We start from the raw sequence: 18,528 nt of genomic DNA on the forward strand, positions 1-18,528 counted from the left end.
GGGCACATCCATTCAGGTACTTACATCTCCATTTACCTGTGTGCAAGTTGGTTGTGATCAGTGAGAGGAAACATACGTGATACGAAGGAGTTGGGGGAAAGCTGGGTATTATTGTACAGTCACTTAAAGTATTAGGATTATTCAAAGATTTTATTTTGATTACTAACATTTGATTAAACAACAAGTTACAGGCAAATGGAATGTACTCTATTGTTCCCAACAGTCAGGGGAGAACTTCCTACTGCACAGTCATTCAAGATGCATATTCCAGTGTATAACAGGCTGGGTAGTTGGTGCTTGGCTATGTATTTCTTGCAGACAAGGCAAGCACAACCTTGAAAAAGAGAATGGAGATATTAAACCAAACAATTGGCTGGGTTTTTCTTCCTTTAGAAAGTACTTTGGGGACTTATTGTCTCAGCAAACTACTTGAAATTGTGTACAGCAATGAAACTATTCTAAATCCAAGCACTCAGGTGAAAGCTTTCCATTCACCACTTCCCCACCCCCAAGAAATTATAAATTTGATGTACAAACAGCCACTGATTTCTTTTCATTCAAGGTAAGGAAATGTTACAATTGCCATGAAATTCGAGGGATTGAGGAAAAACTGAGACTAGCTGTAACTGTTATCTCTGAGTGCTACTGCTGCCTGACTTACAGTCTTAAAACGGTTTTTGGTGTAGGAGACAGTCTTCTGGCAGACTTTCTCTAGTCAGTATTGTGTAAGAGTAGTGACAGCAGGGCAATTATGAGAAATTTCGAGTAACAAAAAACTTGAGAGAAGCGATCATGTTCCAGCAGAGAAAGGAACTCGGGTCTGTTGAAATCTTTTTTTTTAAACATGTGTAAGTATACAAAAGAAGGAGGGTTGTTCTTGCACCCTCTGTACCTCCCATACTTGCTGCACTTGATTTGCAAAGCTTGCTGAGCCAGTTTTCACCACTGTGAGTGCCTTCAGGGTGGAGTGAACAAAGCTTGCATGACTATTCATATTCAGTCTACAGAAGACTCATCCTTTGCCTTAAGATTGGGTGTGCAGGAGCCATTAAATGGCAAATAGCTCTTGCTTCCTCCAGTGCATGGTTTGCTCCACTCACTTCTGAACTGGGTTTGTGAGGGTAACTCCTTACCAGAAGTATCTGCTGGATATTGTCTGTAGAAACACAGGTGTACTTCTGAACAGCCTGCTTAATGTGCTGGATACAATCTGGATACTGCAATACTGAAACTTGGTGGGGTTTGGGTTTTTTTTTTGACCTGGGTGTGTTGAAAACAAGATGTGGAGCACAGTTATAACCAATAGTACTTAACTCTGGCAATAAAAAGCCCATTATTGGGTATTACCTGAGAATCTTGTATATTGCTGTTTGTATTTCCTGTGATAGTACCCAGGAACTGGGTAACATCAGCTTACTTTTATGCAAAGTAGTACTTAAAAAAGGTGTAATCTTCTTCCTGAAGAGACTTAAAAACAGAACAAAGGGGTAAGAGGATCAGTGCAGAATGCAACTGCAATACTAGTTTATGTCATGTCATCTCAGACCTCAGTTGTTCTGTATTTCTTTTGCCATAGTTAAAGAAGTTGAGAGACTGAGAAATGGAAGAGACAGTGGGAGGGAAGAAGTCTTGGAGGGCACTGGCAGTGGGTGAAGCTGTGGTGATGAATCTGAGGAAGTGATCTAGGAATTTCTTCCTTATTATATAGGCAACCCTGATATAGAATATGCCTTCCCTCCCACCCCCTTTGTTAACTTGCTGAGTGTTGCAGGAGGTGGTACTGCAGCTGTGCAGCAAGATTAAGAAATTCCTTGTTTCCCATCCTGCTTTGTTGTTTGGGAGTGTCTTTTGCCTGTTGCTTCATTTAGAATGTGTCCATGCTATTGCATATAGTAGCTCTAGACAACCAGGTCTGTTTTCTAACACTTCTTTAAATGTGAACCTGGATTTACCCACTGCAATCAACTCTTTCCAATTGCCCAGGAGGGGCAACCTTTAAATATCACAAACACATGTGTGGTCTTGTATCCCTTCTCAGAGCAAGGGGTGGGTTTTATAAAGACTATTCCATTAACAGCTTTTTCCCAAGTGTCCATAATTTCTAGTGCCTCTGTTCATAGGAGTCCATCTGTATGTAGTAGGTCTTGTTCTTTAGAATTCAAGTTTTCACTTAACTAATGTTATTATTAACATGCTCCTTACATGTGCAGAAAACTATCAATTTTCTTCTCCAGTCTTGCCTAAAAGCCTTGCTTCTAGCTAATCAGAGGTGAAGGTGTGAGCGATTTCTCAGTCCTGCTAATGTTGATGACTTTCTTCTTCCCCTCCCACTGTGTTTATATTAATCTAGAGTTCCTAGGCACAGCTGACTCCCTGTTTCTGAACACCTGGTACCAGCTTCTGTTGGCACTAGAGCATTTTTAGGAACTATATCTCCTGTTGATCAAGATTTTCAATGAAAATGTTTTCTGAAGAAAATGAACATGGGATAGGGGAGTTGTTTGTTTTTCCTTATGTTATTGCCTTGCTTCAAATTCCCAGCGCCTTCACACTGCTGCATTCCCCTCTCCGGCAGCTGATTGCTTGTGAGGATCTTTGGCTCTGCAAAAAGGAAATACTGAAATGTCTCTTCAGTTTTGACAGCAGTCTAACAGCCAAGTGCGTGTGTGTGTGCACATGTGTGTGCATGTCCCCTGCTGTAATAGCTATCAAAACTCCTGCCCAATTTCTCTTGACTCTGACAGAGGAAACGTAATATTTCCAAAATATTTATAAAAAAATGGTCAGGCAAAACCAGGATTTCAATACTTGTATCTTCAGCAGCTTCTGGTTCCCTGGATGGGCAGCAGAGACTCTGTGAAAGTGCAGTGTGGAGCTGTTAGATGCTTCAGGGGAAAGGGTGTCAGGAAAAGGAGGAGAACCACTCTGCTCTGATACATGAGGTGCCCAGAAACATCTGTGTGGTGCTGATTAGGCACTCTGTCTGCAAGGGAGTCTGTGGATTATTTTTCTTTTCAACCCCCCTTCCCCAGGGGGCAAGGGAGGAGATGAGCTTGAGTATACAGTTTAGGAAGAGATACTGCAATGAAGAAGTTTCTTGTCATAAATACTAATAGTCTCTTACATTGTGCTTTGGGCTTGTTGCATGTGGCTCGTTCAGGGTTTTTAGCTTAGTTTTTAAGAAAACCATTTAATGTTCTCACTACTTCACTCCAAAGAAGGTACCAGCAGGAAGGGTAATGGCAATGGCTAGCAAACTGTATTTAGTAAAGGAGTTGGAGGGGATGGATCACTGGTTTGAGTTTTCTGGGTTTTAAACTATGATAATTCACTTTAAACTTCAAATGCTCCTGTAAGACTAAGCACCATCCTCTCACTTTCCATACTCCAATGCATGCTTAAAACCAACAAAGACTCCAAATTGGCCTCAAAGTGTATTGTGGTGTCACAGCAGCTTTCCTTTCCTTGCTGTGGAAGAGGAGTTCATTAATTCAGTTGAAATTATTTTTCATCTTACAGCAAGATAACAGTTAAACTTCAAAAACTATTTAAAAAACCCTGTTTTGTAGGAGTGACTTGCAGGAAAGACTTTATTTTGCAGTGAAATTTGTGCTGCCTCTGCTGTTAATGAGATGGTGTGACAAAGCAGGTGTGTGGTGTCTGTTTCTAACAGAAGTTGTTCTTCTGTCCCCTGCCCTTCATATAGGCATCTGCCAGCTCAAAATGTGCTCAACTCTAGGTGGAGAAAGCTCTTTTTTCTTTTAGGAGGAACCTTGCCATCTTGGACTGAGAAGCAACTTTTGAGCAGCAAAATGTAGACTTTTGAGCATTTGAAATGTGTCTAATGTAGGTTTTTTGGGGATGTGGGCAAACAATTGGTGTATTTGTTTTGAGTGTCTTGTATTGCTGTACTGACATGCCAGGATAGGTTGTCTTTAAGGAAGTCTCTCGCTTTTGCTCTAAAGTCTCGATGCAGAGTGATAAGAGAAGTCAAAAAAGCAAGTCCTATTCCCAGATTGCTTTATATTTCACTTCTTGTTCTGTTCCTTGTTGATTTTTTTTTTTTACCCTACACTCCTCAAAGATGCGAGTAAAAAAGACCTCTTAAAAAATTTGCTTTATAATGATGGAGTTGCAAGTAACCTTATAGTCCTGTAGCGTGGTGTTAGAGAGGGGCAAATATGACATGAAGCGGGAGAGATACCATAGTAAACTCTGTTTAAAGTTGTGTGAAAAAGATGTGCAATTTATATCAGACTCCCTTTATGAACATGGGGTTTTTGGTCATTCTACAGCCTGTCTTTCCAGGACAGAACACTTCCTGCTCTCTGTTGCAGGAGAGCTTATCCTTGCTCTCATATTCCAAAATTCTTCAGATTGAAAAAGATGGGGATTGTGGCACTCGGTTTTGTCCCTTGGTTATTTACAATGGTGCACTCTTACCAGATACACTGTTATGCAGAAGCATTTTGAGAAAAACTCAGGTTGTAACTTCTAATAGGCAAGGTTTAGACAAGGTGCTGTTTGTGGATCTTGTCAAAGTGCTGAGTAAGGTATTTATTCTACTTTGGGATTTACTTGTTCAGAAAGCATGTGGTATATCCTATTTCTGGAGCTTCTAGTTCATGGTTTGCTTTTCCTTCCCCAGATCTTCCCCTAGAGATTAAAGATGATGTTAATTAAAGAGGACAGAACTCCAGTCTCTTCTGCATGCAAAAGTGTATCTGTCTGTCAAACATACATAATTCATGGGTATATTATATATACTTACATATATATATGTCCTTATTATGGGGTCTCATGTCCCCAGACACTTTCTGGAGTGACCTCACACTCACACAGGTGGCAGTAGTTAGAGGCCAAGGCAGAACAGCTAATGTATCCCAGCAGGAAAATGGATTAAATTTTCCCCTGAGAAGTGACTTACCATCAAGGATAACATGAAAGCTTGTTGCTCTAGCAGGAAGCCAATTAGAGATCTGTTTGGTGATGATTGACTTAACTCCAGCATAAAGATTTAAATCTTGACAAGAACAGTCCAGCATTTCCTTATGGAGCCTCTCAAGTTGAAGATATGGGGAATATTATTTTAACACTAGTATCTGAACCATACAGTAAGTGATTGTGATGAACGAGTTTTCTCTGCTTGTTTGTTTTTTTTTCCTGCCTGTCCTGTATGCTGAGGAAAAAAAAAAAACAAAAAACTTGTACTGTATTTCATAGACCACCGATTTTCAGATCCAGAAAGAGTGAGCTACAAATTTGAAAGTGGGCCTTGGTAAGTATCTTCCCTCTTCTCTCTGTGTGTGCCCCCCCCCCTTTTTTTAAAGATACTGTTTAGATAAGCTGTACTTCTCTGTATTGCTAATTTGCAAATAGCTGTATTTTTATTTATCTTGCTGCTGCTGTGGCAATCAATTAGATGCTTTAAGTGGGGAAAGGGAACAGATATTCTATGATCAGATGCAAGCCAGTTATCTTGCTAGGCTTCAGTGTTGCCTGTTAGCTGCTGGTAGTTCTGGGTTCTGCTAATAAGTGCTTATAATGGGTGTTAAGTGTGCTGTGCTATTAACAAAGAATGTAAGCAGTTTTCCAGAAGTAACCCTATTGGTACTAACTCCTACGCTCTTCCTGCAATTTGCTTCACAGTTACTGAACACACATCATGGGGTTTTTTTTATAGGGAAGAAACATTTCCATAAAGATACTGTGCTACCAGTAAATTGCTTAAGCTGTGATGATCATCTTCCAAAATATGTTTTAAACATAAAGCTTTATCTACTTTTGACTGTTTTGTTGCTTGTATGTTTGGGTTTAAAATGTAATCATGCTTTTCTATGTATGAATACAGATTTTTCTCGGTGGTTTGCTGGATACTCCCTCTGCAGTTTCACAAGACACTGGTGTTAAACTGACCTTATTTATATTCCTGTCTTGCATGAATACTTACTTCCCCCTTCCAGATTAAGGAACTGTCATAATGGTAGATGATGCTGGCATTTCTGAGCCAAAAGAAGCAAGAAAAGAATGCAACAATATTGGCAGAAAGTATCCAGTGAGAGTAGCTCAGGGGTTATGTTTTAGCATTGTTCTAAGCCTTTTCCCTTTCACTAACAAAATCCTGGGATGAGGTGGAAGATTCCAATCTTATTTGTGATAGTGAGAAGTACAGAATTAGGAGGTGAGGGGCAACAGCTTGGGACAGACACCTACAGAAAGGCCACCTGAGAAATTAAAATATGAGTGAGAAACATGACCCTCTTATAACAAGGCATACCACAGCCCTTTTGTACGAGGGAGTCCTGCTGCTGAACAACACTTCATCTGCTTAATCAATCACATAGTCTCTTCTGCGCAAAAACCTGTCCTTGCAATAGCCAGAAAGGCAGCCTTGGGTAGCTGTGAGTGTTTTGTTGTACATAGCACTTTTAACAAGTAAGAGAACAAAAGAGACTGTGGTAATGACCAATTAAACCTGGCTTTCTGTGGCTGAGCTATTCCCATGCTAAGCAGCCAAAGTAGCCGGTAGCTATATTAGTCTCTAGTAGCACAGTGGTGGCCTGAACAAGCAATGTTAAGGCTAAACTGTGGGCAGGAGTCCTCTGGGTACTGACTATAACCCTGAACAGATTTGGTCTTGGCTTGTGAATGGCTCTTGCACACTGTCACAGTATAAATAATAAGCACTAATCTTGGTTACATCTAACTGCTTTGCTTTGGTTTCAACCTAGCTAAGATTAAAACAGCAAGTGCTTGACTGTACCAGTAACACTGTTCAGACAATGGAGCAGGGAGTAAATTGGGAACATGATCGAAGAGATGAGAGCTCAAGGAACAAATGTAGTGAAGGAGGAAAGGGGAGCTGGGAATGGAACAGCTTAACAGAGCAGATATTCCCTGAGGAGAAACATTATAATGGTTTTGGATGGTGGTGGCACTTGGCCCTTGCTGGCCTGGCATTGTCATCCAGCAGACAGAGCAGGGACAGCAGCCTGTCCCTGGAGCACAGGTGACAAGCAGAGAAGGTAGTGTGTGGTGGATGCTACAGGCAGATGTGTCTCCTTTACCCACTCTTTCTGTGCCTGCAGCAGCAAGATGGAACTTGTGGATGACAATGCTGTTATCCGAGCAAGAGGATTGCCATGGCAGTCATCTGACCAGGACATAGCAAGGTTCTTCAAAGGCCTAAATATTGCCAAGTTAGTAGCTAAGAATTTACCTCTACATTTGTAGTGCTTCATCTGTGTTGGTCATGGAGTTTTATCTCTCTCTTTGTTTAAATCTTGCAGGGGAGGTGCTGCACTCTGTCTCAATGCCCAGGGTAGGAGGAATGGGGAGGCTCTCGTGAGGTTTGTAAGTGAAGAGCATAGAGATCTAGCGCTACAAAGGCACAAGCATCACATGGGGAATCGATACATTGAGGTGCGTGACACTGGCTTTGAAATCCTCTTCTCAACAGGAGTGCAAATAGCACGCCAATCGCATGTTTGCTTTTCTTTCCTTAGGTATACAAGGCAACAGGTGAAGACTTCCTTAAAATTGCAGGAGGTAATTTTTAGGGGGTGAGAAGGGAGGGTTTGTTCCATCAGCATCTGTAACTAACTTTTGACTATAAACTACTCCTGTTGGTTGTGGGCTTTCATTTTCTTTCTTTGAACAAGTAGTTGGCTGGTGTGTTGATTACTATGTGCTCTGCTAGCAGTAGTCCAAGATGTTCCATGATTTATCTGTCCATCTTTCTCTTCTATGTTCTTGCCATTTTCAAGCAGCCTATCAAATAAGGATTTGATCAGGCAAGGTGATCTTGCATATGAACTTAATTTGTTAGGCTGCCTTCTTAACTGAAGGGACCTAAATGTTATTGATTGCTGAAAAACAAAACCAGAGTAGTTTTTCAGAACAATATGACTGCTGTTGCTGTGGAGACTTTCATGTAAAAGCAAACAGATATCACAGTGTAAATAACAAGGGATTTATGGAAATTATTTTCTTCAAATGAAATCTTTGCCTCAAACTAAAGGGGGAACTTGGGGGGAATGCTTATTTAAGGGTAATATTGAAATATTTGGAGCCTTGAATTGAAAGGCTGCAAAACCTGCTCTACAAACTCTCCTGTGGTCTCTTTTCCTCCCCTTTATGACTGCAAGCATACGGAATTTGAGTTAAGATCCAATAAGTTGTTATGTATCTACAACGCTATCTTAAGGTCCTTGTTGGTTCCTGACAGAGATTTGTTTGGGGGATTGTAAATGACTAACTGGATGTCTGAGGTTGAGGTTTTAGAGTGGGAGAGGCTATTAAGCTGTCAAATAAATAGCTAATTGATAGGCTTGGTAATAGTTATAACATTCAAAGTAAAGACATTGCACACTGATGTTGGGTAAGAATGGTGCATGTCTGGCACAACCAAACCTCTTTGCAGAATGAGCTAGCTGTAAGTGAAAGGATCATATTAAGATGTGGAGTTGGTTAGCAGCTAGATTTGGTTAGGATAGTGTTATAAGTATAAGCATCAGTGATCTTCTAGACATACTGAAAGTAGAGTTGGCAGACTTTGACAGTTTTTCAGGGTAGAATGAAATTTCTGAGCTGTTTTCAACATGCCCTTCCACCTTTCTTTCCCAGCACAATGGTCTGGGTACTTGGTTACTATATATTATGGCTTCAGAGCATGCCAAAGGTATTCATAAGTTAGAAAAGCAAGGTGCATGGTAGCACAGGTACTGCTCACACGAGATTCGCAGACTGCTTTCCTTGGGCTCTGAACACTGTAAGTACTTTTTATTCTCCCTTTGAATAAGGATGAATCTCTCCCAAATGGATTAACATTACTAGACTTTAATGGGAAGTGTCCTATACAATATTTCTAGTTTCGGAGGAACACCTTTCCTGACTTTGGAGGCAAATATTGTTCTACTTGCTCAAAAACTGTCTGTGGGAGGAGGTAACTATGCCAGACTTGTTCATGTTTTTATGCAGCTGCCTAGACTTAAGCGCTTCTGTACTACTTTTTGTTAAAGGCACTTCCAATGAGGTTGCACAGTTCTTGTCAAAAGAAAACCAAGTGATTGTCAGGATGCGAGGTCTACCTTTCAACGTGACAACAGAAGAAGTGCTGGCATTCTTTGGCCAGCACTGCCCTGTAACAGGAGGAAAGGAGGGAGTCCTGTTTGTTACATACCCTGACAGCAGGCCAACAGGGGATGCCTTTGTGTTGTTTGCTTGTGAGGAATATGCACAAAATGCACTGAAAAAGCATAAGGACTTGCTGGGGAAAAGGTACATTGAACTTTTCAGGAGCACTGCAGCAGAAGTTCAGCAGGTGGGTGTAAACCTTACAAACTGGCTTCTTGTAATCCAAACTCCTACATTGACATACGGTAGTGGAAGCAAATACTGCTTGGCTGTGACTTGAAAGATTCTTTTCTCTAGCTCTTGACTCTTGCTGAAAAGAGTACTGTCTGAATTTCCATGAGACTTTACTCCCTCTAAATGTAAGATCTTATGGTATATGGATGTTTGCAATCATATATATATACACACACCTTTGGGATTTTGATTTCCAATAGCCTTGCAAACAGCAGTTATAGTAGAAAGTTTATGTGGGTCTAGTGCTTTACGCTACAGGTACTGAATTTGTCTAAGTCCAATAATGGTATATTCAGGAGGACTGTTAGCAACAGATCTTGATCTAAAAGACTTGTCTTTAGTCACTGGCACAGAAAAAGGCAGCCTTTTGATGTACTTGTTTTTGTCTTCACAGCAATGTACCTGAAGAGTCTTACGAATTGCCTCTAAGGCAGGTCTTAGCCATCTTCTGCCAGCACTGGCTACCTAGCAGAGGGTGGCAGGACTTTGCGAAACTGGGGCTCAAGTGTGTCCTGTCTTGCATTAACATGGCTTGCTGGACCATTAATTGCAGTTATGCTGTCAGGGAAAGGAAGTAGAGCTGAGAGGATTGTTTATATATGTCTTTAAGGATCTGTAGAGCCCCAGTCGAGGTCACTAACTTCTAAACATGATTCTAAAAGTTCTTGTCTATGATGCGAATTATGGCCAATCAATAGCTGTGCCATTGTAACCAAGCAATGGTGCAGCTCTGTTCCCCCAAAAAGTGCCTTGTTTGAAGGGTGACACTAATGATGAGAAGGCATAGCTGCAACACTCGCTCTTGTCACTGTATTTTTCTCAAGTGCTCTCATGATTCTTTCTTTAGCAAAACCTTCTGATAGCTGTTTAAATGTAAGTGAATCTTTATCTTGCTCAGAGAAAGTTAAAGGATAGTGATTGTATAGTCAGTGAACTCTTGACCAGGCAGGGTTTTTACTGTTAAAATTGGTAACAAGAAATCTCTAAAGTGTGACTGTTACAAATACTGTGACTCAGTAACACCACCTATGTTATTTGATGGACTATTGCATCCGAAGTCAGGGCTGTTTGGTAGTGAAATATGCTGCTAGTTCCCAGACTCTCCTGAAGTTTTGCAGAGGAGATATTTTGGATAGAAGTGTCACCATGACTCTGTAGATGGTAGAATGCTTTGGGATATTTTCCCAATAAAAATACTGTAGAAATACAGGTGTTGTGTTCCAAGATGACTTTTGAGGGTTGCATAACAGTTCAAGTAAAACATAAAATTATGTTTTTTCAAGAAAAACGATCCAAAGATTTTCTTTAAAACATCTGAATTCTAAGCACTGCCATTGTGGTTTAAGTCCAGAATCTAGCTCACTTGTTCCTTAAAATACTGCCCAGAGTGAAACCAGACAGCATTGGTGTTGCATTCAGTTCCTCTGAGTTGAAGAATGAGTAAGGAGGCTTTCTGTAATCTCTCTGTTCTTCTGTTTTGCACAGGTGCTGAACAGGTACTCTTCCACACCTCTCATTCCTCTCCCAACACCTCCTATTCTTCCAGTATTACCTCAACAATTTGTGCCTTCCACTAACGTCAGAGACTGCATACGTTTGCGTGGTCTTCCCTATGCTGCTACTATAGAGGATATCCTGGAGTTCTTGGGGGAGTTTTCTACAGATATTCGGACCCATGGAGTTCACATGGTACTAAATCACCAGGTTGGTAGATGCTATGTTTCTAGCTACTTTGTGCCAACTGCCTGTATATGCAAACACAGTTCTTCTGATGATATCAGTAGGGAAGCACCTCTGGCATTGACACTAATGATATTAGCCTTCAGCTTTCCTCTAAAAGCGTACTGGCAATAGGTGTGGCTTATTTGAACCCTGCTATGCCAGCTGCTGCATCTGCTGTAGAGTGGTTTCTGCTACTGAGACCCATGTGCCTAAAGTGAAGCCACAGTCTTGGAGGGGTTGGTGTTCCCAGAGCAAGAGCTGTGATCCTGCGCTGTAGGAGGCTTGAACTGAGGAGTCCTGCTCAACAGCATGCATAATTTCTCTTGTACCAGGCAAGGAGTAGCTTCAAAACAAAAGCGTAGGCAATGTTAGCTCTGAAAGGAGTGCTTTGCCCCTGCCTTGCTGAACAATGTGCCTCAGGTATATTTGAGGACAAATGTGACTGCATCCTTTTAGAGACAAGATTTCCTATGGCATAAGTCAGCAGCTGAAGCTTTGGGTTTCCTGAACTGTGTGGATGCTTTCTTTAAACAGTCATAGCTAAGCACCAAGATTAACAGCTCATTGACATGTATAAACAGTGACATCTTTGCCATTGTTTTCTGGAAGCAGTTTCTAACAAAACTTTTTAGACAAGGGATTGCGCATTGTTGTGATCTCCCTTATCTGCACAGTCTTGTGACTTTAGGGGGAGGAGATGATGGCAACTCCTTAAACTCTACAGAGATGTCCTGAGTGATTGCACTGATCACACTTATTATCGTGGTATAAAAATGGTTCTTCTAAAATCGTTTTGGCTGACACTAAGCCTAAGCAAAAACTACAAAATACTTCTTTGTCCTGGTGTAGGGCTTCTGTGCTTTGGGGGTGTGGGGAGGGAGAGGGAACTATAGTTATTCCAGTACCTCTCTAAAGAGATTTCTGTGTCTATGAGGATTTGACCTAGCCAAGGCTGAAAAACTATAACGAATGTGCAGGGCTCGAAGAGGCCAAGAAAGATGCCAATGTTAAAGCACAAGTAATGGTTTGCAGTAGTATTGGCCCTTGCCAGCAGTAGCAAAAGAACCTGAAGGAAGAAATTGGTGTGTGTATATAGTCCTGAGGGCTGTCTGCCACTCCTGCCCAAAGCTGTGGTATTTATTTTTCCCCCAGATACTGCTTTTGCCTGACTACTAGATTTTTATTTTTCTGCATGCTCCCACCATTCCTGTTTTCAACCCTCTCATGAACAACTCTGTCAGGGATGCTGATAAAGTTGTTCTTCCCTCTGAAACTGGAAGAACTGGCCCAGAACTTAAGTTAGAGCTGGCTTAAGTTTCTATCTCTAGTTTTGGCTACTTCAAGTCAGCAGCTGCATGTGACTGAAATGACTCTTCTATCCCACTTATTTACAGATCTATATAAGGATGTCATCTTTTTTTTCCACAAGAGCATATCAAGCCTTAGGCTAGTACCCTTCTAAAACTTCCCTGCCCATATTGGCCTTAACAAAATAAAATTTTAAAACCATTTAACATTTGGCACTTGACTGTATTTATCCTTGAATTTTAAAAATCACAGGTAATAAATGTGAATTAGATCTTTCAATTCTGTATTCTTACTAAATTGGTAAGAACGGGTCTCAAAGCACCTAAGTACTCTTGTATTGTAGTCTCTCACATATGTGTCATTTTTTTTAAACATAGAAGTAACATGGGTCAAGTTATGATGCAGCTTAATTGAAATGGGTAAATACAATCTTGTTACCACGAGTGGGAACAACTTTGGGGAGGAGAGCTTAAACATGCTGATGGGTGCTTGGGTTGACTGACTGTATTTGACTTTGGAGATGGATGTATTTATGGCTGAAGAGACTGCTTTTGACAGCACAAATTATTGCTATGCTGTTACTTCATGGGAGCTCCAGAAACATTTCTTTTTGTCTGCCTTGTTTGTAGGGACGTCCTTCAGGAGATGCTTTTATTCAGATGAAATCTGCAGACCGAGCTTTTCTAGCTGCACAGAAGTGTCATAAGAAGACTATGAAGGACAGATATGTTGAAGTCTTTCAGTGTTCTGCTGAGGAGATGAACTTTGTATTAATGGGGGGCACTTTAAATCGAAATGGCTTGTCCCCACCACCATGTAAGTTACCATGTAAGTTTTGCATGGGTCTTGCCAATATTCTACGCTATGTGCGGGTAGGTGTTGGATCTGCTTTGTTGACTCTGATTCTGGTTCTTGGAAAGGAGTGTCAAATGGGGGTATTAAAATAATGTCTTTTCATCTTAAATCATCAGCAGCTTGCAATCATTATTTTTCCCCTTGGTTGTGAAATTACTATGACTGAAGAACAACTTAAAAATTACTCTTGCTTTTCCAGTGGCAAACTTCCCCTCCGCTCCCTGAAACTTAACTTGGCCAGGGTGAGCCATGACTCTGAAAAGCAATTTGTAAGCCCTGCCTGGACCTTAAAGAACTGTTTCCCATTTAAACTAATTTGTATTTACATTTTTCATCATGGTGAACATGTCAAGTAAAAGCCCTTCCCCTTTCACTTTCAAAACTTAATTTATGAAATAAATGCTCTCCTTTGGGACTCAACCACAAGTGTTCTGCCTATTGAACCACTACTGACTGAACTCTTCCTTTGCTTTTTGCTGTTCATACAGAACTGAGGTTGCCTGTGTGGGAGTAAAATACATGTAGCTTTGGCCTCAGAGAATGGCAGAAACTATTTCATGTGAAATTATGCTCCTCAGAACTACTAGCATAAACATGGACTTCTAGACAAACGTTTGGGGGAAATGCTTTAAGAGCTTAAGGGCTAACTTACTAAGTATATGTGCCATATAAATCTGAGCCTATGGGAAAAATAATACTTTGCTTCCAAGATCATAAATGGCAAGGTAGTCAAGTAGGAGCTTTCTCTCTGTCTCTCTATGCAAATGTATTATTTTTGTTGTTGGCTTTAAGAAGTGTCTTCTAAATCCTAGTCAGAGCTGCCAATATAGTGGTAAATTTCTTGGGTGTGGCTCCTTTTGAGTGTGAATAGACCTTCACCTAATCCTTAGGAGATAAGTTTTCTGGGGTTTTTGTTTTGTTTGGTTTTTTTCTCCAATGGAAGTATCCTTCTGAGCTGGGATCTGCAATATGTAGTTCTATGTGTGACAGCTGTTCCAGACAGGGGTTGGAAGCTTCTCCTGAGAGCTCCTAGGACAGGTTCTTGGCCAGAGTCCCAAACTTTGGGAAGTCTTAGGTGTCAGTGTTCCCATTTCCAACTATCAATGCCAGTGATGTATTCCTCAGATAAGCCCTTTTGGCTCTGTCACTGCCCCATTCCACAATGCAGTGAGATGCTGACTGTCACTTTAAAGTAAGCCTCTATTTTTGCTATTCAGAATTATCTAAAGCTTTTACATGTTCATTTTTATGGTACTGGGGAGGGGAAGAGGGAAGAAAAGGAAAAGAGTGCTAAAGGAAGAGGGTGAGCTCTCACGAGTGAGAGTTCATTTAGGACCTCACACCTTCTTGAAGCACCACAAAGTCCTGGGGTTTTTTGGGTTTTCTCAGTGTTAATGCTTGAAGCTGCAAAGCCATGACTTCTCTCATTGTGCTGTTGGTTAATTGAAGACAGAGCTGTTTGGAGGATAGGGAGTGTCAGCATGAAAAGGTGTCCTCTGCTGTGGGGAATGTTAGGCAGATCTTTAGCACGGAAGTTTCTTTGTTTCCTTTTTATAGTGGAGAAGTCTCATTCTTGATTGGAGACTTTATTAAAATCTGAGCCTAGACAAGAAAAACTGGCCGCCTCTTCAGAAAGACACCCTATTCCAAGAGTGAGAGGTGGCTTTTTATGTGTTACTGACTTTGCGTTTGACTGGGGAGCAGTGCGGTGGGCACAACACTTGTAGTCAAGCTCACATTGGTGGCTCAGATTTATTTTCTGTGATGAGCAAGAGAATGAGAAGCTTGTGAAAGCTCTTACTGCAGAGTTGTTCAGCTAATGAAGACCATATATATGCTGGAATTCAGAAGGTCCTAATCTATTTTCCATTTGTTCCCTTTAGGCCTTTCACCCCCTTCCTACTCCTTTCCGGCTCCTGCTGCAGTTGTGCCAACAGAAGCTGCTCTGTATCAGCCATCCATGCTCCTGAACCCACGAACGCTCCAGCCCTCCACAGCATACTACCCTGCTGGGGCTCAGCTCTTCATGAACTACACTGCGTACTACCCCAGGTAAAGCAGAGGAGAAACGAAGCAGGAACAAAGAAGTCTTTTTGCAGCAAATGCACAAATCTCACAAAAGAACATTGTCTGCCGTGTTAAAGGCTTGTGCTACCAAGAACAGCTTGTTCGGTATCTTGTTCAGGGAAACAATTTCAGGGTATCTAGGGATTTCCCAAGTTTTAGAGTATTTCAGGTAGTAACAATTTTTTTTTAAAAAAAAAAAAAAAAAAACACCAAAAACCCAAAAAAACCATAAGTCACAGAGTTACAGTGGGATTTTTTTGGCTTTTTTTTTTACCTAACATGCCTCTTAAACTTGTTAGTTTGAATTGTTGTGCCCTCAGTGGGAATTGGTGTGTGCAGTACTCCTTCCCATGTCCCTAAAGAAGCCCTTGACCCCTCTTTAGAATGGGTGGATTGGGGTCTGCCCTAATAGCTTCTGAAATTCTGGCTCTTTGTTTTTGTAATAAAGTAACTTTTGACCTTTATGGTGAAAATTCGGTTTACTTATTTATGAATAAGTACTGCATTGAAGCATACATGTATTGAATGCATATGTAAAGCATATAGAGACATATTCTTCCTGACCTCATAAACACCTCTCATGAAGGGCTTTTGGCTCTTCTGGCTATATTAGCTATCTTCTATGGAACAAAAACTCTTGATTCCATTTGTCATCTGCAGTCATGAGGCCTTGGAAAGGCCTATGTTCCCTGTAAGCCATAAACCATTCCTCATCTGACAGGAAACCTGCTAAAGAACTCGTCTTCTAATAGATTCTGACCAGTGCTTTTTTTATCTCTGGAGAAGGGTCCAAATAGCTATTTGTGAAGTTGTTGAGCAATATGGGCTCTCTAGTACCTGTAAGATAACAAAGGTTTTCTTATTACTTTACACTAAACCAGTATGTCTGTAAGCTGCCTGTTATGTTTTGGGTTTTTTTTATTAAAATATTTTCTTCACTCATGAGTTAATTTCTATAATGCCTTCAATGTCTGTCTTATGGTTATGATAACATGTTACCAAACTCAGCCTCTTTAATGTAAGATCAAGAAAAATAAAATTCCAAACTTGCACTGGCAATATAAAACAAGTTTCCCAATAGTTTTATATGTCATGAGAACACAGTAACAGTAATAGTTTGTAGTGACTTTGACATGTTGTTCTTCTTAAAGTAATAATAGAGTCTAAACTCTCTTAAATGGAGTTTTCTGGTTCTGAAATTTAATTCAAAAAAAATGTTAAGCATGTGCAGCAGGAAAGAATAGGGTATCCTCTGTACTAAGTGGTGCATTTAAATGCATGTACATGGAAAAGTAATACAGACCTGGTGGCTAATGATCAGACAATGGTTCATAAATCTAACTAGCGAATACTTATGGAAATAAGGAAAGTTCCTTTGACCTGCTGCCAAAAGGTTCTACCACTTGTGTTTTGCAAGGTCAAGTTGCTTTATAACAGCCAATTCCATTCTTGCACAGTAATCAACCTAGATGGTACGAGGGAGGGAGGCATTGCTTTGGTCTTCAGTATCTCTCAGAAATCCCTGAAACTCTCAGACTTGTCTTAATGCTCTTATAGCTTTAGCAATGAAACCCGATGGTGTAAAGAAATGGATGCCTTCTATGCTATTAAAATAGCTTTAGTGAACTCCTAATGAAAAGGAGGGAGAGCAAGTTATTCGGGATCTGTCAGCCTTTGATATCTCTGTTCAGCTTGTAATTATATCTGGCAACATGTTCTGACAGCAAATCAGTGGTCTTGGTCTCTGCCTAGTCCCAGGCTTTTGAGAAAAAGAATAATAGGAGTGAGGACTTTCTTTCCTTATCTAATCTTGGATAAATAAGTGTACTGGTTGCTGTATGTATGTTGAAAGTAATGAATAACTGCTAATGTTCTATAGAAACTTCTACTATAGACAAACTTGAAAGTTACTGCTACAGGATAGGTAGTTTTAAAACAAAGTTAAATCTTATTGTATTTATTCAGTTCTAATGCCATTTTGATCACTTTTAAGCAGTGCCTTTAAAACCTCAAAAGTTTCTGTCAAAATCCATAATTGTACGAATACAGACTCTTTTCTTTTCAACAGTATTTTGAGTAGTGGAGTGGAAAAAGAGCTTCTTACTCAGTGGGTAGTATGCTGGTGGGACTTGTAGCCAAAAAATTGTGGAAGCTGAAAACTGATGTGGGTTCAAACAAACTGGATAAAGTCAACAGCAGGAAATTCATTGTGAGTTAGTGAATACACAAAACCCACATCTGGCTCAGGAAGTCCTTGAACTCAAAATAACTGGAAGAGTGTTCTTATGTTCTGTCCCCTATGGTAAACTTTTATGCTATTGAGCCAAGGTGGGTAGGTGAACTTTTTTGTTCGCATCTTTGAAGTAGTACTTGATACAGGTACTGCTTGTGAGCATGGGTCTTTTCCAGTGTGTTTGTAGTTGTATTCAGCTGTGTTAACCCAAATTTAGTCACTATTAGACTATTTCCCTGTTGTGTCAGTGTATATAGTGCTCTCCATTGGAGTGATTTGAATTAAAAAGTCTTTTTCTGTGGTAGTTAAAGGCATGATTCTGACACTTGCTGCACAAGGAAATAAAGGGTAATTTGTTAGTGTGTTCATCTATCTGCTTCTGCCTCTTCCTGCTATAGATTGGGTATAGGGTTTTTTTCATTATGCACTAATCAACTTGTAAAAATTTATAAATACATTATATACATATGCCACATACATATAGCATTAATATATACTTATGCATACATACATAAAAAGTGTATGCGTATAAAAATAACATGACTGAGGTTAGAAAAAAGTTTCACTTGTTCTCTGCAATGGATCAGATCCTCCATTATGACCATCATGCAGAACAAGTGAGGCTTTTTTCTAACCTTGGTCATTACTTGGATCCATATTGAAGCACAATTAACTTACAACAGGTTTAAACTGGCACAACTAGGGACAACTTGGCTGGATTAGGAGTGATACCATTCAGAGCTGCTGCCAGCAGCTTTATTTGCATATCTGTGTGTCTGGCTAACCAGCATCATTTGACAGAACTGGGTTAGGAAACAACCATATGTGTATTTAGCCTGGGAGATGTGTCACAGATGGAGAACAGCAGCAGCCAGAAACAAAACCTCTTCATCAACTTAGTTATAGCATCATAGCAACACTCTGGACCACAGCTCTTAAACTGTAGTACTTTTTTTTTTTTTTATAATAGGTAT

General features: G+C 40.3%; 1 protein-coding gene across 1 annotated transcript in view; it reads left to right on the plus strand.

The window, feature by feature from the left end:
* Positions 1 to 18,528, plus strand: part of ESRP1 (epithelial splicing regulatory protein 1) — a 33,689-nt gene that overhangs the window by 6,893 nt on the left and 8,268 nt on the right. The window contains exons 5-13 of the mRNA XM_049822299.1: positions 5,016 to 5,114; positions 5,224 to 5,278; positions 7,089 to 7,199; positions 7,290 to 7,422; positions 7,506 to 7,548; positions 9,021 to 9,322; positions 10,855 to 11,073; positions 13,029 to 13,215; positions 15,138 to 15,306. Of these exons, the coding sequence (XP_049678256.1) occupies positions 5,016 to 5,114; positions 5,224 to 5,278; positions 7,089 to 7,199; positions 7,290 to 7,422; positions 7,506 to 7,548; positions 9,021 to 9,322; positions 10,855 to 11,073; positions 13,029 to 13,215; positions 15,138 to 15,306 (1,318 nt within the window). The remainder of the gene's footprint in view (positions 1 to 5,015; positions 5,115 to 5,223; positions 5,279 to 7,088; positions 7,200 to 7,289; positions 7,423 to 7,505; positions 7,549 to 9,020; positions 9,323 to 10,854; positions 11,074 to 13,028; positions 13,216 to 15,137; positions 15,307 to 18,528) is intronic.

This window comes from Accipiter gentilis, chromosome 2 (genome assembly GCF_929443795.1).
Source record: "Accipiter gentilis chromosome 2, bAccGen1.1, whole genome shotgun sequence".
NCBI classification, from domain to species: Eukaryota; Metazoa; Chordata; class Aves; order Accipitriformes; family Accipitridae; genus Astur; species Astur gentilis.